The sequence below is a fragment of the Mustela lutreola genome, chromosome 6, assembly GCF_030435805.1.
Source record: "Mustela lutreola isolate mMusLut2 chromosome 6, mMusLut2.pri, whole genome shotgun sequence".
Lineage (NCBI taxonomy): Eukaryota > Metazoa > Chordata > Mammalia > Carnivora > Mustelidae > Mustela > Mustela lutreola.
In genome coordinates, this window is record NC_081295.1 from 139,761,436 (window position 1) to 139,784,941 (window position 23,506).

The 23,506-nt window shown below is 40.9% G+C and overlaps 1 protein-coding gene across 1 annotated transcript in view; it reads left to right on the top strand.

The window, feature by feature from the left end:
- The window catches only part of BMP6 (bone morphogenetic protein 6), a 147,792-nt gene that overhangs the window by 107,205 nt on the left and 17,081 nt on the right, over positions 1–23,506 (top strand). Inside the window, exon 2 of the mRNA XM_059179214.1 lies at positions 11,549–11,741. Within this exon, the coding sequence (XP_059035197.1) occupies positions 11,549–11,741 (193 nt within the window). The remainder of the gene's footprint in view (positions 1–11,548; positions 11,742–23,506) is intronic.

Genomic DNA, 23,506 nt, shown 5'->3' on the forward strand with positions numbered 1-23,506 from the left:
TTCTTTCTCCCTCTTTAAAATCTCTTTTTTAAAAAATCGTATAATCATCTCAATAGATGCTGAAAAAGCATTTGGCAAAATCCAATATTTATTTATGATAAAAAAAAAAAACAGGTATAGAGAGAATGTATCTAAACATAATAAAGGCCATATATGATAAGACCAGGCCAATTCCATACTCAGTGGTGAAAAGCTGAAAGCTTTTTCTCTAAAATCAGGAATAAGACAAGAATGTCCATTCTTGCCACTTTTATTCAACATAGTATTAGAAATCCTAACCAGAACAATTAGGCAAGAAAAAAGACCTCTAAAAAGAAGAATTAAAGCTGTCACTATTGGCAAAGGACATGATATATGTATATATTATATGAGATATATATATATATATATATCCCTAAAGACTTCATCAAAAACTGTTATAATAAACAAATCTAGTATAGTTGTAGGATATAAAGCTGAAATATATTTCAAAATATAAAAATATATTGCATTTCTTAACACTAATGAATTACTAGATACATATTTCACAAAAATATATTGCATTTCTGAACACTAATGAATTACCAGATACATTGAGAAAACAATCCCATTTACACTTACCTGAAAAAGGATGAAATATCCTAGCATAACACATAAACCATCATGGCCATGAATGAATCCCTATTTTATACACCTGAAGCTAATGTAACATTGTATGTCAACTCTACTATGAAAAACCACATTAATTTTGACAAAAATTAAAATTTTGGTTACAAGAGAAAAAAGTATAAAATACCTAAGGAAAAATTTAATCAAGGAGCTCAGAGACCTGAAAATTATCAGATGTTAATGAAAGAAATTGAAGAAGGTCCCAATAAGTGGAAAGGTATTCCATGCTCATGGATTGGAAAAATTGTTAAAATGTGCATACTATCCAAAGCAATATAAAGATTCAGTAGAATCCCTGTGAAAATTCCACAGAAATAGGACAAATAATCCTAAAATGTTATGAAACTATCAAAGACCCAAGTAGCCAAAGCCATGTTGAGAAAGGAGAACACGTGGTATGACACTCCCTGATTTTCAAAGTACATTACAAAGGTATAGTGATAAAAACAGACACATATATCCATGAAACAGAATAAAGAGCCCAGAGATAAACCCACACATATATAGTCCGTTTATGACAAAAGAACCAAGAATATACAAAGGGGAATGGACAGGCTGTTCAATAAATTGTACAGGTGAACCACTGTCTGTCTTATACTGTACATAAAAATTAACTCAAAATGGAGTAAAGACTTAAATTTGTGACCTGAAACCATAAAACTAGAGGAAGACATAGGCAGTAAGCTCCTTGACATAGGACTTAGCGACGATTTTTAGAATCTCAACACCAAAAGCAAAAACAAGAGAAACAAAAATAAACAAGTGGAACTACATCAGACTAAAAACTTTATACATGGCAAAGGAAACCATCAACAAAATGAAAAGGCAACCTACTGAATGGGAGCGTCTTTGCAGATTATATACCTGATAAGGAGCTAATATCCAAAATACACAAAGAACTCATATGACTCAATAGCTAAAAAAACAAAACAAAACAAAACAAAAAAACCTTTTTTTTGAAAATGGGCAGAAGATCTGAATAGACATGTTTTCCAAACAACACAACAGATGACCAACAGGCACATGAGAAGACGTTTAATGTGACTAATCATCAGGGAAATAAAAATCAGAATCACAATGAGCTACTACCTTACACTTTTTAGAATGACTGGTATCAAAAAGACAAGAGACAACAGGTGCTGGCGAGGATGTGGAGAAAAGGGAACCATCATGCACTGTTGGTGGCAACATAAATTGTGGCGGCTGCTGCAGAAAACCATATGGAGGGTCCTCAGAAAATTAAAAATAGAACCTACAGTCCAGCAATTCCACTTCCAGAGAGCCAACGAAAATGAAAACACTAAATGGAAGAAATGTATACAGCCCCCCATGCTGATTGCAGCATCATTTACAAGAACCAAAGCATGGCAACAATCTGTGTGTACATGCAATATGACTGAGCCATCAGAAGGAACGAAATCTTACCGTTCATGACAGCATGGGTGGGCCTCAGTGTGGAATAAGTTGGAGAAAGACAAATACCATCTGATCTTTCTTCCGTGTGGAATCTAAAACAAAACAGAAAAACCCAAGCACATAGATACAGTAAACAGATTTGTGATTGCAAGAGGCAGGGGTTGGAGGGTGGGAGAAATGGGTGAACCGCCTTTTTTTTTTCTTTTTTCTTTCCTTTTTATTTAAAAATTTTAAATAATGTTTTAAGATATCAGAGGCATGGGAGACCATTCTTTTTAGGCTGTCCCGTTTGTGATTGAAGATGTTAAATTTTTCTTGGCAGTAAAAAAAATACATGTTGTATATGTCAATCTTTACTGAGTGTCTGACTGCGTCTTTATAGTAATACTTGTAAGTGGGCAACAGTGTGGTTATCTGATATTAATGGGACTCTGTCAAGGCTGCAATTATTCAGTTTAAGTCTTTCTTCATGACACATGTTTATTGACTTAAGTGCTTGGATGTATTCTCCGATGTTAGCTGAAGTCTGCAACTTTTTCCGCTGGAAGACATGTATATAGTTGTGCTACCGAGCATCTTCCCAACCTAGAGTGATGGTGACATCTGTATTTGGTTATGAAAGTGGTTCTAAAATGTTTTAAAAAATAGAAAATGACTCGGTGAACCCTTGATACTAGCAATGATATGCAGACACTCAGTGCTGGTTCTACAGCTCTTTCCAGTATGTGTGCTGGGTCTAGTCTTAAAAAGTCTTTGAAGGGGGTGCCTGGGTGGCTCAGTGGGTTAAGCCTCTGCCTTTAGCTTGGGTCATGATCCCAGGGTCCTAGGATCGAGCACCACAGCGGGGAGCCTGCTTCCTCCGATCTCTCTCTCTTTGCCTGCCTCTCTGCCTACTTGTGATCTCTATCTGTCAAATAAATAAATAAAATCTTTAAAAAGAAAAAGTCTTTGAATTAAAAGGGTAGCTTAAAGGATTTCCTTTGCAGGGACAGAACAGTTCTGTGTCTGGATTGTGGTGGTGGTTATAGGAATCAATCTATACCTGTGACAGAAGGTCACAGAATTATGTATGCACACAAATACACACCAGAAAATGCATGTAGAAATTGGTGAACTCCAAGGTGGGTCTCTAGTCTAGGTAAGTTATTGTATCAACATCCATTTCCTGCTTTTGGTATTGTTTATTTATTTGAGAGAGAGAGACAGTGAGAGAGAGCATGAGCGAGGAGAAGGTCAGAGGGAGAAGCAGACTCCCCATGGAGCTGGGAGCCCGATGTGGGACTCGATCCCGGGACTCCAGGATCATGACCTGAGCCGAAGGCAGTCGTCCAACCAACTGAGCCACCCAGGCATCCCATGCTTTTGGTATTATTACTCAGTTATGGAGGATGTTGCATGGGATCTCCCTACTGTTATTATTATTTTTTTTAATTTCTGGTATTTTTGCAACTACTAGTGAATCTATCATTATTTAAAATAAAAATGAAAGTTTAGCGAAGTCAGTTGAGAAAAAAATGACAGCCAGGAAAATAGATTCTTCTTGATATTTGTGATCTTAATAAAACTAATAGAAATGAGTACTTGGAAATAATTGGCGCACCCCAGAGGGTCAAGTCTGTTATCTCATTGTGTTTAACAAGTGAGCTGAATGCTTGCAATATTAAAGTCAGAAGGCCACTGTTGTTATAGACCTTGAAAGACCGCCAGAACTGTCCTTGTTGCCTAAAATTAAATAAACTTGTACCATAGCATAAAAAAATTGTTTATAGTAGTCAAGGGAATGGCAGGGTTTTTTGTTTGTTTTGTTTTGTTTTGTTTTAAAAGAGTTCCAAGTTTTTCAAGTTTGGTATATGACGAAGAGGAGGCATGAAACATTTTAAAAACGTAGAATTTATTGTCAATGAATGTAATTTTGCCCAAACGAAGCCATTCTGAATTAACTATTGAGTGAGTCCAGTTAATGAGAAAGTAATGAATATGTGACTAAACATATTATAGGAAGATTGTTCTCTGCTTTTCCCGCTCACTCTCCGTCTCTTTCTTCTCTCTTTTACATTTTCACTTATAAAGGCTTTTATCTTTATTTTTCTCTAGACAACTTTAGTTGAAATAGTTCAGACTGAGTAGGACACTATTCAGAAAATGTATTAAAATATCAATATTACCGTATCTTGAGAGCTATCTTCCTATATCCTTATTTGTAATAAGTAATAAAAAGTTCTTTCCTTTCAATGTTACAGAAAAGGAAAAATATCAATATTACAGTCAAATTAAGCAATAATGAGAAAAAAAAATTGACCTCCAGTAAGAAAAATCAAGAAAAAGGGAATTCATAAATAATATTAGAATGAAAAAGCTGTAGTTAGAGCAGAGATCAAATAATAAGAGAATACTTTGAAAAATTTCATGGCAATAAATTGGATAAATTCTGCCCTAATTGACAAACCTCTAGAAAATGCATAATGTCTTAAAATGAAGTAGATAACTTGAATATTTCTCTATATTGAAAGGAAAATGAATGAGTAATTAAAAATTTTCACCAAAGGAAAACACCAGGATTAGGTGATTTTACAGGTAAGTTCTCCAGCTTTTGAAGGAAGAGATCATTCCCCGAGAAGAAAGAGAGAGAGCATCCTCCAACTTATTTCAAGAGCAAATACAACTTGAAATTGAACAACACTGTTATGTAGTGTCGCTTCTGAACACAAATGCAAAAATTCCAAACCCCAAATTCGAAAGGTGATGGAAAAAATAATGTGAGACCTTTGAGGTCAGTGTTATAGACTGTGAGTGTCCCCTACAATTCATACCGATAAAACCCTAATCCCTATGAGAGGGTATCAGGAAGTGGGGTCTTGGTGGGTAATTAGGTCTAGAGGAGGTCAGGGGGGTGGAGCCCCCATGATGGGATTAGTGTCCTTACCGGAAGAGGAAGTGATGGGCGCTCACACCATCTCTCTCTGCATGCACAGAGCAAGGAAGGCTAAGTGAGGAGCTAGCTGGGAAGAGGGCCCTCCGCAAGCACTCAACCATGCTGGCATCCGAATCCCAGACTTGTAGCCACTAGAGCTGTGAGACGTTAAGTGTTTGCTGTTTCAGCCCCAGTCTATTGTATTTTTGTTATAGCAGCTCGAACTTACTGAGACGGTCAAGAAAGCAGACTGCTAAATTTTCTTATTAGTTTCAAGAATTTGGAATAGATTTCTTCCTTTACTATTATTTAATCTTAACAATACTGAACTGGACTCCAAGACTGAAAATGAGCATCTTTGCCTTCTTCCTGATTTTTAAAGGAAATGGTTGGAGAGTGTCACCTTTAAGAATGTTGTTAGCTGTAGGTTTTTTTAGATGGACACCTGATCAGATTAGTGGAGTTCTTTCAGCTCCTGATTTGCTCATTTGTAAAGACTTAGGAGACAGAACAACCAAGTATAATGAGTGGGTCCTGTTTGGGTCCCGACTCCAATAAGCCAAAAGCAGAAAGACAGTTTTTTGAGGTATTCGAGGAAATTTGATTATGGATTAGGAATGAGAGATCAACAACAAATTATTTCAACTTAGGTGTGGTCATGCATTGTGATAGTGTAAGAAAATGTCTGTTTTTAGTGGGGGGTTTTTTGTGTGGTAAAATATGCCTGATATAAAATTTCCCACTTTAGCCATTTTTAAGTGTATGAGTTCTACAGCATTAAATGCTTTCACAGTGTTGTGCAAACATACCACTGTCCATCTCCAGAACGTTTTCAACTTCCCAAGGTGAAACTCTCTTCCCTGTTGAACACGAACTCCCCGTCGCTCCAACCCAGCCCCTGGAAACTACCCTCTACTTTCTGTCTCTATGAATTCGACTCCTTGGATACTGCCTATAAGGACATACAGTATTTGTCTTTTTCTGACTGCCTTGTTTTACCTTGCACAATGTCCTCAAGGTTTATCCATGTTGTGGCCTGATTCAGAATTTCCTTTCTTTTTAAAAGCTAACTAATATTTCATTGTATATATCTACTGCATTGTTTATCCATTCATCTGTCAATGAATACTTCCATGGCCTCTACTCTTTGGCTACTAGGACTGCTGCTAAGAACATGGGCGTGCGGATATCTGTTCAAGTCCTTGTTTTCAGTTTTTTCGGATACCTATATATATGTAAAAGTGGGATTGCTGGACCATATGGTGATTCTGTGTTTGAGGAATTGTGAAACTTTTCTACAGCAGCTGCACCATTTCACGTTCCCACCAGCAATGCATAAGGAAGGGTTCTTCTTTCTCCACATCCTTGCCAAGGCTTGTTGAGAAAGTTTCCACGTTCTTAATGGGTTTATGTGAGATAGAGCTGAAGAAGAATCATTAGTCACTCATTGCCTACAGAGCAGCCATGCCCCACCCATGGGACTTGAGGTCCCCACCCCCCTAGCTGACAGACAGTATGGCCATCTGCTTGGGCAGCCTTTGGTCTTAGCTGTGACCATACCTATGTTTTCCATGTGTGCCTATAAAATTTCCATTACGTCTCTGAAAGACTTTAAGGGAAAAAAGGAAAACACTCTGATTTCATGATATATACATATGTAGTAAAACTGTTAGTTTTTAAAAGGCAAGAAAATGCTAGACATTATTCATGATTCTGGAGACCTTTCAGGCAGGGGTGGGGGATGGCCAATACCATAGTATTGGTCATGTTCTGGTTTTTAAGATGGTGCTGGTTTCCTCAGTTCCTTATTTTTTTTTTTAAAGATTTTATTTATTTAACAGACAGAGATCACAAGTAGGCAGAGAAGCAGGCTCCCTGCTGAGCAGAGAGCCTGATGCAAGCCTCGATCCCAGGACCCTGAGATCATGACTTGAGCCAAAGGCAGAGGCTTTAACCCACTGAGCCACCCAGGTGCCCCTCCTCAGTTTCTTATTATGATGCCTTGTTACCTCCATAAATTGCACTTATCCTTTTGTATATTTAGTATTACATAACTTACATTTTTAATCCTCAACTAGTAACTTTTATTCCTTAGGACTGTGGTTCCTGCTTGTTGGTCAAAGGTCCAGGGCTGGTCTGAAATTTCAGCTGGTATGGTCAAAGGCAGAAAGAGAGGATAGAGTGAGTTCTATAAAGCTAAATGTATATGGTTTCAAGGATTGTATATGTTCTTCAATTACATCCTATTTTATTTGGTGTTAAGAGAACCTTCAGAAATGAGCATAGAGTTAAAATGATGCAGTTTGTTGTCTTGTTCTATTGTCTTAGCAAATGGCAAACAGAAAAAGTAGACGACCTTGTGGAGGGTCATTACCATTGAAAAATATTTTCTCTGGTCCTTGAAATGAAAAATTCCAGGAATTATTGCCTCAGAGAACACAGAACTGTATTCATGAGACAAACACCAAGGCTGGTAATACTCATGGTAGTGATTTCACTTGCTACCTTTTACACAGAATGCATCTCTTCAACTTAAACAGGTAATTTAGAGGACACATTGATCGGCCCTATCTAAAGGCTCTTGAATAAGTTTTAATTACTCAGAAGAGGCATACTCTAAGTCAGTAGGGCTAGAATCTCAAACATCAGCTGATGATCACAATTAACATCTGAGTACATACTCTACCATTGGCTATTTCGTAGAGATTTTCTCCCCTAAATCCTCAGAATTATGATTATTGCCATTTAACTGATAACTGAGACTTTGGGTAATGTCTTGCTCAGCATCACAGAAGCCAGAAAAAGGGGAGCTAGAATTCAGAACCAGTTTGACAGTACGACACTTCATTGATGCTTGTTTTTAGTAATTAATTGGCTACCAAGTGTTGGCCTCACCAGTGAAAAGCTAAAATGCTGAGGGCTGCAAAATAGGTCCTGAGTGTTGAATTCAGAGCTCAGCCCAGTCCCTTTTAGTACCTCTCATATTTTTGAATTGTCTTGAGGTTAAAAGAGTCCAGAATCCTAGAGCTTGAAGGCAGGGGATGCAGAGTTCACTGGAAACATTTCAGTTTTACCACTGAGGTCTTCAAATGCACATGTAGGCAGTGACCTAATGGCATTTCTTTCTTGTGTCTCTATGAGTCATCAGCAAATACATGATATAAATTCAGTTGCAGGCAAAAGACTTTGGGGGAGAAAGGAGTTCCAGGCAAACTCCAGTGCCTGGTGGCTGAGGCATTGTGGGGAAGAGGGAAGAAGATGATATAGCTTCTGGCCAAGAGGCATAAACAGAAGTTCAGAAGACAGTGGAGTGAAGGGTTTTTTTTGTTGTTGTTTTGTTTTGTTTTTCAGTTGCTTTTCTTAAATTAACATATAATGTATTATTAGCCCTAGGGGTACAGGTCTATGAATCATCAGGCTTACACACTTCACAGCACTCACCATAGCACATACCCTCCCCAGTACCCATAACCCAACCACCCTCCCCCTAGCCCCTCCTCCCGGCAACCCTCAGTTTGTTTTGTGAGATTAAGTGTCTCTTATGGTTTGTCTCCCTCCCAATCAGGAGTGAAGTTTTTGAGTGAGAGAGCTTAAAACGAGGAGGGGTGGGCAGTCAGGCTCCTTAATCGCCTCAGAGATAAAGGAAAGGCAAAAGAAAATTCAGAGTGCTTCCAGACAATTTTGTCTCAGTGGAAGAGAAGTGGGAAAATGCTCATATAAGGCAGTGCATTCTAATTCATATTGTAGTAATGTGAAGGCTTTGAACTATGCTCCTATTTTCTCATTTTTAGATTCTTTATCTCTTCACGTTTGTCTGTGAGCATTTGCCAGGGCTCCTCCTCGGTCGTAAGTGCTGCCTCCCAGCATTTAACAATCCTTACGAATTGTATGCAGTTTCCCTCCTTCCTAGCAAGATCAGACTTCCCCTTCTCTTTCTCTCCTCCTCTCCGGTCCTCCTTTTTCTTCTTGGGTCAGTTGCCTATTATTGTGTAACAAATCACCCCAAATCACAGGGGCTTTAAAACACTGTGCTGTCATCTCCCACAGCCTTGGGAAATGACCACGCTCAACTGGGTTGATTCTGACACAAGGTCTCTCGTGCAGCTGTGGTCAGATGCCAGCGGGGGTTGGAGTCCTCCAGCATCTCCACTGCGGTGGGCATCTAAGACGACATCTTAGCTGAAGGTGTGGTGCTTCAGCTGAAGTGGTCAGAGGCTGACTGGGCTCTTCCCTCTCTCCCTTCATCTGTCTCGTCATGTACCATAGAGCGTTGCTACGTGGTTAGCTTGGGCTTCCTCACAGCATGGAGGTTCAGAGTAGTTGGACTTCTTCCATGGTAACCATCTTTCCCCCAGATAAGCATTCCAAGGTACCTAAGTGGAAGGAAGTTCAAAGCTTGGAAGTCACTACTGTTGCTTGGTTGATTGGTCAAGAGAAGGTCACAGAGCCCACCTCAGGGGAGGGGGGGTACCACCCAACAGTATGAATACAGGGAGGTGTGGTGATGATGCACTTCTCTACAACTAACTACCGCATTTCCAATTTATTGAAATTTCTGTTTACTTCGTATGACCAAAATGTCTTAAGTCACTGTCCTATATCTTGAGTCACAGCCATGATTTATGATTTCTTCTTTGTAGTTGTCATTTATATTCATAGCAATTGAATGACTTCCTTGAGGAATTCTTATGGATTCTTTTGAGTGAATCTTAATGTATTTTTATTTGTTGAAATTAAAATTTAAGTACCCAAAAGGCCTTAAGGAAAAGCTATGTGACTTTCTTTTCTTTTCTTTTCTTCTTCTTTTCTTTTTTTTAAAATCTCTTTGGGAAATCAGATTTGATTCACTTTTTAACCGCTGATGATAACATATCAGACTTAAAGGGAGATCAGTTTTAGGGAAAAGCGATACACCCTCATGTATGGGTGTCCTTCAGTGAACTCACCAGCAAGATTGCTTTTCATGCTTAGCCACTAATTAGAAAACCTGTTCTCTTGTTGGGACTGAACCATGGTTTACTTTCTAGTTAGACCTTTTTTTTTTTTTTTTTTACTTTTATCAAGCTCTTACACAAGTCAAAGCTTATTTTTCTTTTTACAACCCTCACACCAAAAAGAGATAACTTGAATCTGAAAGATTTAGCATAGTCCCATGGCAGTTTCAGAAATTCTTTATTTAAAACCTCTTACCTATAGATGGCTTAACTCTCCTCAGCTTCTGCAAATGCCATTGAGGCCTTATGTTCTTGTAAAGAGTTATTGGCTTTTTTTCTTTTTTAAAGAAACTAAATCTCCAAAGCTTTTCTCTAGTGATTATGGAGAACAACATAAGTGGGAGAAAAAAGGGAGTTGGAGGTAGCAAATAATTTGATTTTTTTTTCTCCCCCTACCCACAGCCCTGGGAACACTCTGCCATGAAGGATTAATTTGCTCGTGAGATTCCACTGCGGTTACCATTAAGAAAAAAACTAACAGGAACAGTAAGGCAGAAGTGTTTCCAAACCCTGGAGAAAAGAGTCAAGGATTTATGGTGGGAAGCAGAGCAGCCCTTTTTCTCTTTTACAGCGTTTATGAGGGCAGCTCCGAGGTTGATACCGCTTGTCTCACATAGGACTTGACATAGACAGTTGGAAGCCCGACTCTGAGAAATGGTCATTCGTGGGTGTAGTTTTCCATAGTTTTGTCTTTGTGCAGGGGAAAGAGTTCATTAAAAAAAAAAACAAAAGATCTCAGACTCCATTCTTCCCCAGTTTTTAGGAAAGCATTAGAAAAAATAGCAAGGTATACTGTTGGTCATTCGCTTCCACGTGTCTGTCCTCACAGTTGGGTTCTGCGATGGAGCGGAGGGGCCCCGGCCTCTGAGCCCGGCAGCCCTCCCTTTGTTCTGGGAGAAGGAGGGCAGTGCACTCGGGTGAGAGCGGCATTTTCTCTGAAGCTTTACCCTAAACTCCTCCACAAAACTTTCTACTGACCAGCAGGCAAAATACAAAGACCCTTGGACCTTTCGGGCTGAGGCCGATGCGCAGCTCATTCCCTTCCCAGCTGAGACCCCCTCCCAGAGCTCAGCTCAGGAGCGCCCTTGGCCATGCCAACTGCTTGATGGGGGGAGATGACCTCACCTGAGGGGCCAGGCAGCAGGAAGGAAAGGGGGCCACAGAGGGGTCACCGGGGCCAAGATCGCCAGGGACGTTCTTATTCATCCTTTCCTCCATTCTCACCACTTCCTTGGGAAGCCCTGTTAATTCCTGCCTCCGAAGGTGAGGGAAACCGAAGCCAAGAGTTTACATAATTTGCTTTCATGCAGCTGACTTCAACCAAGTATGTGAGGTATTTCAACCAAATAAAACCTAAGAATTTTATTTAATCCTTGGGTAAAATGAGGGATTTTAATCTCAGCCCGTCTGACAGCCCAGCCAGTGTTGGTCCTTGCCCCCCTCCCCCAACCCCTCTCCTAAGCCATTGGTAACTGGTAAAATCCACTTATGAATGGAAATGGGGCAGCTTTCTTGAGATGAGCCTGTGGCACTTAGTCCAGTAACAATAGTTGTCACTCTCTCTTGTTTAATCTTATAGTGGAGTACGAGAAGGAGTTCTCCCCTGGCCAGCGACACCACAAAGAGTTCAAGTTCAACTTATCCCAGATTCCTGAGGGTGAGGCGGTGACGGCTGCAGAATTCCGCATCTACAAGGACTGTGTTGTGGGGAGTTTTAAAAACCAAACTTTTCTTATCAGCATTTATCAAGTCTTGCAGGAGCATCAGCACAGGTATGAAGGCTCAAGGAACCCCAACGGGCGGGGCTGGCCCCCATTTCTCACCCTGTTGTCATCTAACCCCGAGTATGTCTGTGGAAGGGCGTTTGGAGGTCAGGGGCATCGTGTGAACATGATGAGGCATGTGCTCTGAATGGTAGTGTTCAGCCAGCAAGACAACTTTTTTGTTACTAAAATGAAGGTTTTCCAAATAGTTTTCCTCTCCTGAGCAAAGCCGATGGACAGTATCCACTCAGCATCCTTTGTGATCGGAGAACATATGCCTTACTGGGGACAAAACATTTCCCACCATGGCTCAGTGCCTGCTTTGAACGATGGGTGAGGGGAGCAAAAATAAACGCATACACGAGTATCATGTAAGGATGCTTACAAATGATACTAATTCAAGTTAGTAGAAAGCTGTGTGTTTGCATATAATATATACACATACATGATCTAGTACATTTGTGTGTGTGTGTGTGTGTGTGTGTGTGTGTCTCGAATGTATCTATCTCTTCTCTTTTGGATACAAGGAAACAATACTCTATCCTTCCCCATTGTGTCTGTAACAGTCTTGCCTTTTGAAATGAGGCCAGACTGATTTTATAAAAGAACTTCAACAGAGTATGCTCTTGGGGCTGTCTACCAATAAAGAAAAACTTCCACTGAGGGATTTCTGGAGGAATAGAAGGGCCAAGGGAAGAACTATTGCAGCAGCTAGTTCGATCCTGTAGCACACAGAAAGCAAGGCAGCGACCTTGACTTGTGCTTCGTATCTGGGGGGTCAGTTCAGTGTTTGAGTGGGAATTAGCACCATTGCACTCTCAGTGCACATGATGCAGCAGGTGATGAGACAACCTGGCAATTACATGAGAAATAGGCTGATAACAATTAAAGGAAGAGAGTGCAAACTCTGCAAGGGATTTGCCAGCTTTGGTTTCATGAACCACGTCCGATTCTTGCTTTTGGTCTTGGAAATCTGTTGACTTCCCAAGAATGTCCAAAGGTTGAGGAATGACTTTGGTTTCTCCTGGACTTAGGGATCTGTATGTGGCTCTGCTACAAACAGGCACTCTAAAATAATAACGAACATTAACTTGCCCCATAAAGGGCTTATTTTGAGAGCACTGCCAACGTTTGGCCCTTGCACATGTTTGAGTGTGTAATGAGGGAAACAGAGAAGAAGCAAAGACACATGCCAGGCTTTGGGGACACGTCATGGTGTTGATTATAAGAACTGTTGGTAGTATGTGAGTTCTTAGTAGGGCCAGTTGAAGTAAAATATAGCCACTGTGGTATCTATACCTAACATTTCAGAATAAAGGGAAGGTTTTTCCTGATGTCTGATTTTCACCCCTAAGCAAAAGTATCATCAATGACTTAACCATCCAGGGCCTCTTTTGAAATAATAAATTAATCACTGATAGATTTTTGTCTTATTATTTCAGAGAGAACTGATACTCAGTGGTGATTCGTTGGGTCTGCTTTAGCCATTGATTTTCAATCTGCCTAATTATCTGTCCACTGTATCTGGTAAAAATAACTGACTAGTACCTTTCTGGCTCAGACATCGGTTTGGAATACATGGTTTTCTCCATTCTGCAGGAAAGGTTTTTTAAAGTGAAAACACTAGATTGGGATTTTTTTTTTAAGGTTTTATTTATTTATTTGACACAGAGAGATCACAATTAAGCAGAGTGGCAGGCAGAGGGGGGGAGGGGGAAGCAGGCTCCCCGCTGAGCAGAGAGCCAGACGCGGGGCTCGATCCCAGGGCTCGATCCCAGGGCATTGGGATCATGACCCGATCTGAAGGCAGAGGCCTTAACCCACTGAGCCACCCAGGTGCCCCAGTTGGGATTTTTTTAAACTACGGGATTTTTCAGAATTATTATTATTTAAAAAAATAGAGCGAGCAGACTGTTTGTAAGGTTTATATTGAACTCCGGCCAAAACCGAACAGCTGCCTTGCGCTTAAGATGGTGGTGTCATACTTTCTGGAGGCCAGCAGTGAGTTTGGAAAACAAAATCCCAAACAGTCCCAACCTTTGATGACTCTGTCAAAGCAGAGTTGTCATTTCCCTGCCTTCTAGGACAGAAGTATCTGGCGACTGGATGTGTTGAACTTTCGTGCATAGGAAAGGGGAAATACGGGGAGGATTGGGAGAAATTCAAGCTTTTAAAGGGCTGCAGGTTGGCCAACAGGAGATTTTCTTTTCTTATCAGTGGGCGAGGAGCCCAGGCCTCCTGCTGTGTCCTGAAGTTCTTCCAGGGGCCTCCAGATTTAACTGTAGGCCTCCTTCTGGGCAAGGTCGGATCTCCCCATCTGTACCGTCTTGGGGTGTCCTGGCTAAAAATGATCCTCCCGGCTTGGGAAGAAACTCACTTGTCTAATCTGTGTGTGAGTGAAATTTGTAGTATTTGACGGATTAACTTAATGTCACCAAAGTTTGTTTTGCAAAAATCGCTGGCCTCCTTGAAAAGGAAAAATACAAAAAGGCAGGTTTTTCGATGCTGAGCCGTACCTCAGCTGAGGCAGAAGTTAGGTGTTGGACCTCTTGATAGTAAAGCAGTGAAGAAGCCTGACCCAGGGGATGGTCAGAAAAGATTCTTGGAAGATTGGCCATAGCTATGAATTCTGCAGAAACATATTCCTCTTAACTGATAAGAAATCACTGGCCTGGGTAAATTCAACAAAGTGACTACTTGAATAGCTGGTGCTTTGAGTCAGAACAGGGGAACATTGGATACTTCAGTCAAAACCTGAGAATAAGCCTTGAGATAAGACTAAATCGTGAAAAGATCTGGAGCACCCCAACAAGCAGAGCTGGGCTGGCAACCCAGACAGCTCGTGCGGTTAAATCAGAGTAGCACAGGGCATTAATATCTGGTGTTATAAATTACTGTTTTTATGAGGACACTGGTAAAAATTGGCATCTGCAGAGCCCTTAGAGTTTGGGAAGAGTCTTCTGACATCTTCCCTGGCTAGGATTTAACCACCGACCCCATCAGATAAGCAGGGCAGGCATGTTACCTTTTAGAGAATGAAATCTGGAACATAGGAGTTTAGCCAAGTCCAAGTGTCCAACTGTTGTCTGCTGTTTCCCAAAAGTCACCCCGATGACGTGGGGTCAGTCCCAAGGTCAAGGTGAAGCACCAGTAAAAGGTAAGCAATCCCCTGAGTGGACGTCCCTCATCTCTTGTCTGCTTAACTGGGATGCAGACATGCCAAGGGTGCTTCTATGCACATGTCCAGTGAGACTGGCAAGTTGGGGATGCAAATGTGTCAGTGAGAATTCAGGCCCTGGTTCTTTGACTTACCAGGCTTTGCTTTTCTTTTTTTAAAGATTTTATTTTTATTTATCTGACAGAGAGACATCACAAGTAGGTAGAGAGGCAGGCAGAGAGAGAGGGAGAAGCAGGCTTCCTGCTAAGCAGAGAGCCTGATGCAGGGCTCAATTCCAGGACCCTGAGATCATGACCTGAGCCAAAGGCAGAGGCTTTAACCCACTGAGCCACTGAGGCGCTCCTTTACCAGGCTTTTCTATTGTTGATCTATTGAGCAAGCATTTACCTATTGTCTGCTTTTCTGGAGGAAGGGTATGGACAAGAAAAAAGACTAGAAGAAAATGTATATGAAAGTTTTTGTACTTACTCCGAGTGTTATCTGTTTGTCCATTGACTTTATACTATGTTCTTCCCAAATTCCTACACATGGAGCTGTCTGCGGCTTGGAGTGGAAAGGCTGCTCTGAATACCTTCGACCTGTATTTATGGTGGTAGCACGTTGCTTTTCAGAACATGTACTCATGATCTTTACTTTTATAGCAACTTTCAGATTAATAGTGCAATTTTTAGGCCTTTCAAGAATATTTTCATCTACATTTCTTGTTTGGTTAAAAACACTTTTACTCTTCTTAATTGAATTTTGTGTAATTAGAAGTCAAAGTCAAACAGCATCTCTTGAAAGCCAGCCAGAAATGTTTTTGGTGTCTGAAAGATGGCCCTATTTGATACATGAGTTAACCCACTTACTCCTGCTAGTTTCGAAATTCCATTTTCTACCCTGTATGTTTTGGCATCAGCGTGGCTGGCAGTGATGGTCTGTCCTCGGTGTATATGATAACTTCCCTGCATTCTATCGTGGTACAGTCTGTGGAAGACCTGGAGAGCGAGAATTAATTCCCAGATTTAAAATTCAGTTCCTCCTGGTGTAAGCAATGTCACAGCCTACTCCTCCGTTGTCAAACAGGCAAAGTTCCTTTCCTTCCTTCCTTCCTTCCTTCCTTCCACGTGTTTTATCTTAACTTTATTATCTTTAGGATGTGAAGACCTGCGTCTTTGAGTCAAGGGATCAGGGCAATGCTCTGTTAGAGATGGACTTTGAAACCAAGAAGGATTTCCTCGGGTCACCCGGAAGCCCTGCTAGCAGAATCCCCGGGAGCAATCGCAGACTGAATCATTGCCACGCTGAATTTTTGACCAAGTTCACCATTTCTGAACTGTTTCACAGATAGAATGTAATTGTTTCAGGAGAGCAAATAACTGTCAAAGGGCAAAACCACATTTTTCCAGAATTTTTAATCTGATAGTGCTCCTCTGAACCGTTCGCAGAGACAGAGAACGCAGGAATTAGGGAGGGCGTGGAAGGAGGAGGAATTCAGGTTTGGACATGTTCGAGAGATGAGTAGGTGCCCCAGAGGCGGTGGGATATGCAAGTTTTTAGCTCAGCAGGATGAGCTGACCTAGTAGATATTTGAGATCCTAAGTGAACTAGTGAAGTAGATTGAGTAGCCTCGTCGTGTAAGAATAGAAATACATAATTGACCTAGTATCTTTTATTGGAAATACTATCTTCCATGCACATCAGTGGCTTCTTTGTCGTAAATCAGGTGGCCAAGTATCTGTGGGTCCGGTCCCAAGGACTTTATACCAATCGTATGCTCTTCATTCTCTTAGTTTTATAAGAAGGCTTCATAACTGGTGTATAAATTCTTCAAATACTGAGACTTTCTTGGCTATTTATGGCCATTTGCATTACCACATAAATTGCAAAAGCAGCATTTTAATTTCTGCAAAGAAACTTGCTGAGCTTCTGATTGGAATTACATTAAATCTGGAGACCAGTTTGGGAAGAATGGACTCTTGCTAATACTAAATGTGGTATTTATTTAGGCTTTCTTTCACTTTTCTCAGTAATATTTTGTAACTTTTATGTCTTGAATATTTTTACTGGATTACTGTTATTTATGGATCATTATAATATTCTAGGTTTTGAAGATTTTTCTGTTATTATAATAGTATTGTTAGCTTCTAAAAATTTCAGTGCCTGTTTTTGTCCACATATAGAACCTTTGGCTCAGGTCATGGTCTCAGGTCCTGGATCAAGCCCTGCATCGGGCTCTCTGCTCAGCAGGGAGCCTGCTTCCCCCTCTCTCTCTTCCTGCCTCTCTACTTGTGATATCTCTGTCAAGTTTTTATAATTTTTAAATAAAAATTTTTAAGTAAAAAAAAAAAAGAAATAGTTGATTTTTATATATTGACCTTATATCCAGCAACCTTACACATTCATATAGTTATCCTAACAAATTTTTGTGCAAAATTTTGGAATTTCTATAAATATAACCATGTCACCTAGAAATACCAGTTTTAGTTCTTCTTCTATAATTCTTATATATATTTTTTCTTCCTCTGTTTTTCTTGTTTTAGTGTGCTGACTGGACATTCAGTACAATTTTGAATTTGATTCATATTTTTGTTTCTGATTGGAAATCCCTTTCAGACATTGAATCTAATAGAAAAATTTTATATTTTACCATTAAGGATGACGTTTCTTAAAAATGTTCTTGCAGATACTCTTTATTAGAATAAATAGGTTCTCTATTTCTAGCTCACTAAGAGTTTTTTAATATTAGAAATTGGTGTGGAATCTTATTTAAAAAGTTTCTGATCTTTTTCCCTAAGTGTTAATGTGATATACTGTATTAAATCATTTCCAGATGGTAAACCAACCTTCCATTCCTGGGACAAGCCTAACTTGTGATTTACTATCCTTTTTATATAAGGTTAGTTTCAAGGATCATGTCTGATAACTCTGTTATCTGGATCACCTATGGGTCTATTCCCATTATCTATTTGTTCCCTTGATTTTTCCTCATTTGGTTTTACTTACTTGCATGCCTGATAATTTTTTTTTTTTAATTAAATTCTGGCCATGATCTATGGAAAATATTTATAGATACTGCTATCTCTTTCCAGAGTGGATTTCATTTTCTTCTGGAAGGCAGACAGAATATAGGGTGATCGCCTCATTCTTTTGTTCCAGTGGGGTATTTAAAGATCTGTTAAGGAGTATCTGTTTCTGGTTTTTCCCTTTCTCCTAAAGTTTAGCCCTTTGGTGGGAGGTTCTCAGCTGAAGGTCTAGGATGTTTACCAGAGTTCTTCCTTGGTGGGCTCTGAACTCTAAATTTTAAGTCACCAGCTTTGAGAAACTGCCAGAAACTCTGCTTAGCTCTTTGTCCTCTAAGCAGTTTCTTTCTGCTTGTTTTCTCAGCTTCCATGCATGCACAGCCTAATATTTGGCAAATCTCTCAGATGGAAATGTTGGAGTTCCAGGCAGCCAGGACTTGAGGAGCCAAGGTCCGATAGGAAATGAACCCAAACTTCTGTGAGTTCACTTTTATGCAGCCCCTTTCCCCTGGGATATTTAGCCCTTCAGGTCCAAGCTTCCTGAAACTCCAATTTTTGTTCCTAGCCAGTGATATCACTCCAAGCTGTAGGCTGCTACTCCTTTCTGTTTGATACTCATGCATCATGCCAAGAAGTATCAAATCCTCTGAAATGAAAAGGCAATACAAAGACAATACCTCCATGTATTTTTCTTCTCTCTGTGGTCTTGACCTATCAAATGCTGACTGTCTTGGTTGCTCTAAGATGACTACAAACAGGTTTATTTTTTTAGTTGTCCTTAGTGGGAGTGTTAGTTTGATACATCATAACCAGAAGCATATGTCTTCGAAACAGGATTTTTAAAAAAAAATTTTTTTGTAATCTTTGTAGTGAGTCCCCACAAATGTTGATATGTGATTTATTAATCAAATGGTGTAGTTTGGGAAACAAGACCCAAACCTGGCAGTCAATCCCGCCAGGATCTGGGTGAGTAATTTCCTTAGAATAGCATTTCTTGTGGATTGATCGCTCAATAAATGCTTTTGGATTTTTGGTGCTGTTTGCTGAAGTGAAGCAACATGAAGCTTTATTTTCACTGAGGTATAAGTGAGATACCTGAGACTGTGTTCTTTTTTGAAGAGAAGGGCAAATTTGAGAAAGCCAGGATGGAAGAACCTTATTATAGTTGGGCAGAGGGAAATCAGAGCCTTTTATCGCTGTGCCCAACCACACCTGTTTCTCTTTCTGTATCTGGCTTTCCCAAGTATGATCCTCGGGGATTCCTCCGGGGAAATCTTACTTGCTGATTTGATCATCTCTGGCATGCTCAGTGTGGGCCTCAGGCAAGCATTGAGCTTTTCTGTATTTGTTCCTTCGCCCCCGAAAAAAAGAATAATACAACTGACCCACAGCTCAGGTTATGTAACTAGTTAGTTTTGTCCTTTTAGTCAAATCCTATTATACCTAGAATGATCTACCTGAAATTAAAGCAGTAAGCACAAGCAGCTACCAAACCTTATTCCTTAGCCTGTCTAAGTTCTATTCTTTGCAGAGGCATAGTGTGGAAGGGAATATCATAGGGAGGAATTAAGGTTATCATGAAGAGGTGTTTACACTCAAAAGAATGCTGCATTTGGGGGAGGGGGATCAGGATGTGGTAGGCAAGAAAGGCTGTTGTTTGGGGACTGTTTTCCCACTTGGTATACATGGAAGAGAAGAGAAAATCCGGCTTTATTTCTGGAAACTAAGCCTTCTGTAGTATTCATTCCCAGAAACAGATTGCTCTAGTCACGCGCGTCTTCTTACCAGGATATCCAGCCTTGTGGGAGGCCGGCCATGGTGGTGGCTAAGATTATCTTGAGAGACATCTTTTTTTTTTTTAAGTCCCAAATGATCAGCATTTTTCTGTTTTGTTTCCCCATATTGTATAGGATATGGAAATGTAGGATTGGTGATGAAAATAAAAACATAACATTTGCACATAACATGTTGAAAATGTGACAGAAGTTCTCAGTCTGTCTTTGATCATTAGGGCCTGTCGGAGCACACCCCAGTTAAAGAGAACATTGTTTTGTTTACGTGGCCAAAGAGGTCAGGTCAGGTAGCGGGAATTTGCATAAAGGAACCCGCTTTCCCCCTCCCTCCCTGTCTTGGACACAGAGAAGCAGGACTTTCTAATAATACTGCTGCTTTGGACTTGATCTTCCTTGTGATTCTGATTATTAGTCTAACTTGATAACTCCCTGAGGGTAAGGCCAATCTATAAAACAATCAAACATTTACTTGTGGAGCATTCTACGTTTGTTTTGCACTATTTGAGGGAGAGGAGCAAGAATCCCTGAGAGCAGTTAGCTTTGCACCTGAAGTCTTAAAAACCAGGTGAGGGTAATACTAGTCATATTCAAGGCAGCCGGGCTGTGCTGTAGGTCTGAGGGCTCTCACAGTGTGGTTCCCAGACCAACAGCAACAACATCACCTGGGAACCTTAGAAATGCAAATTCTCAGTCCCTACCTCAGAAACTCTGGGGGTGGGCCCAGGGATCTGTGTGCTAACAAGTCCTCCTGGGGATTCCAACCTAGGCCAAACTGGAGAACTACTGCTATGATGAGGAAAGCCTTGGCAATACTGGGGCCGAGGTGCCTGGGTTCAGTTCCCCGCTCTGCACTTACCGGACTATGAATAAGCTACTTAACCTCTTTGTGCCTCAGTTTCCCTATCTCTAAGCCTGTGACAGCATGAATGGTATTTACCCCTTATGGTGGTTGTGAGGAGTTAGCGTGATTACAAGCATTCGTGTAGGAGGCACCATGTAAGGACTAGCTAGGTTCATATTCTGTCAGCGGAGTGATTTATATTCGTTTGTTGAAGATGAAATATTCTATACGGAGCTAAGGTAATTTCAATGTTTTTTTAAATTTGTAAATTTTTTATTGACATATAATGTACTGTTAGCTGCAGGGGTATAGGTCTGTGAATCACCAAGTTTACACACTTCACAGCATACCTTTGATTTTTTTTTTTTTTTTTGACAGAAAGAGATCATAAGTAGGCAGAGAGGCAGGCAGAGAGAGAGGAGAAAGCAGGCTCCCCTTGGAGTAGAGAGCCCGATGTGGGGCTCCATCCCAGGACCCTGGGATCATGACCTGAGCTGAAGGCAGAGGCTTTAACCCACTGAGCCACCCAGGCGCCCGTGATATTTGAAACATCTCTTTATACCATGCTAATCCTTGGGGTGACAATTCATTAATATCAAGTGGCATAAAATCAACGAGAGCTTAGCTAATTATATAGTAATAATGTGCCTTTGCCCTTTTTACTCAAATCTATGTGTGGTCAGCAGTGTACCCTGACTTGTGGTGCTCTATCTTCAAATATCCTATTCTTTCCTATCCTTTTTGTGGTATACATTTAAACATAATCCTTTATATATGATACATTACATAAGAAGAAAGTAAAAAGCCTTGCTTTCCTATCTAATTTTCTAAAACAATTGGCTTTTGACTTCCATTCTCTTCGAAATTTCAGTATGCTTCATTGCATGAAGTCGGGGCATCCTTTTATGAACGTTCTATAGCTTAGTGTGTCCTTAAGTCCAGACACCAACGGCGAAGGAATGTCCTGGAGAAATAAAGGAACAAGACCACAGATTCAACCTTATCAAATATCTCATAAGGCTGCTTGCTTCAAACATATAAACTCCACGTCATCAAGAACAATTCTTTCTGGGAAAGTGGTTAGTAGTAAGCAGTTAGTAGTAAGCAGATTTGCACTTTGTCAAGGGCAGTGTGACCTTAAATGGGTGCCGTTTGACAGGAAAGACCCAAGCTGGCCACTAGGAACTCAGATACTTCCTGCTTTTCTCCAAGGGTGAAAAAGAAAAGGATCCACTGTGTTTGTCCTGGTGCTTTCTGCCTCTCAGCCTGATGGGAGTATCACCTACAAGGGCAGGTGCTTTGGAGGCTTTTATGGGGAGGGACCACAGGGGGCAACTTTGCCCACCCACATAAGTTATACAGGTCTTATGAGGGACTTGCTGGTCAGTCAGCTCTAGCCCCAGAGTGAATTTCTGAAATTTGCTAGAAATTTCTGGATTTTCTAGAAATCTCTTATTAGGCTAATTATTAACAACTTAATTTTACCCAGGGAGATAACAGTAGGAGGAAACTCATGCACTGAAGTGGGAAAACACCGAACATAAAATCACTGTGTTCTTGAAGATAGAATGCATATTCATCCTGAAACATGAGGTTCTGTAAGTTGGTCGAGAAAACAGTAAGCAGTGAATTCTTTCAAAGTCCTCTCTCTGGTCTCAGGATTTCCTTTTATGGTATGTTAACTTGAGCATGTCAGTCATGCCAGTAGGAAGAGCCAAATAATCCAGTTGTGGTGGTCACTTGGGCCAGACCCTGAAATTCTTTACACACCAGTGCATAAAGATGATTTAGCGGAGACCACCAGATCTTGACGTGCTTAAGTGAGATTTAGAAGGGAACATTTGTTGTTGTTTTTTGTTTTTTTACATGGCAAGATCAGGTATGTCTTATTGGAGGCTGTACTTCCATAGTCAGGAGATTATGCTGGCTGTACATCATGGACCCAAAGGAAACAGATGCGGATCAGACCTGACCTGTTTCACCGACTTGCCGTGAATAGTTTCATATGAACACCTGTGCTATTTTTTGGAAGCACTGAGGGAGAGCCAATGAGGTTCCTTAAAGCTATCATTCTGTCATTCTTTTTTTTTTTAAGTTCCTCAGGCTGTATGAACACCTGTTGGTAGTGTTCTCAGGCTAGCAGAGAATCTTCTGCGTGGGAGGAAGAGTGAAACAAGACTGGGAAGCTGGCGGGAGTTCCCGGCCAGGCAGCCGCCATATTCGGTCTCCTCCTGCATGTACCTTTCACCCCTTCCTACCCTGGTCTTGACAGGAGAACCTGCTCGTGATTTCCAGTCGTGTGCCAGCTCTAAGTATCTTAATATGGTTCTGTATCCAACTGATGTTGGCCTCTGTGCACAGTGGATTTGATCCCTTACCTTGGGATTCCAAGCTCTCATTCCAAGCTCTCATTCAGGATTTCCAGCCCGTGCCCTGTACTTTTCTGGACTCTGCTATTTCCACAGGTGGCAGCTAAGAGTGTGGGCTCTGATTGTAAGTTCTGGTCACCCCACTTAATGCCTGTGTGACCTTCCTACACCTAATCTCTAGGTTTCAGCTGTAGGAAAGAGACAGTAGACCTGCCTCTTTGGAGTCCCCAAGGAATAGAGAGAGGTTCTTGGTGCATACTCTACCTCTCCTTCCCTCCATGGACCTGAGCATCCTAGATTTCATAAACATCAAAATCTGAGGCGGCCTCACTGCTGATGAGCCACAGTTTTTTCATCTTTCCAGGCTCAGCGGTCAGCCAGCATTTGCATATCCCTGTGGTCTCTTGGGCACGGAGGACCAGTGTTCTTGTTGCACAGCCAGGGAAGGCGATGGAGAAACAACACAGACGTCCCGGGGACCCAGCGTGACTCAGGAGCAGGCAGGAGAGAAAGCCAGGCTGCTTGCGTCCACAAGTCCCCACTCACCCTGCGGATTTCATTCCTGCCACCTTGTGATCGGTCCTCCTCCTC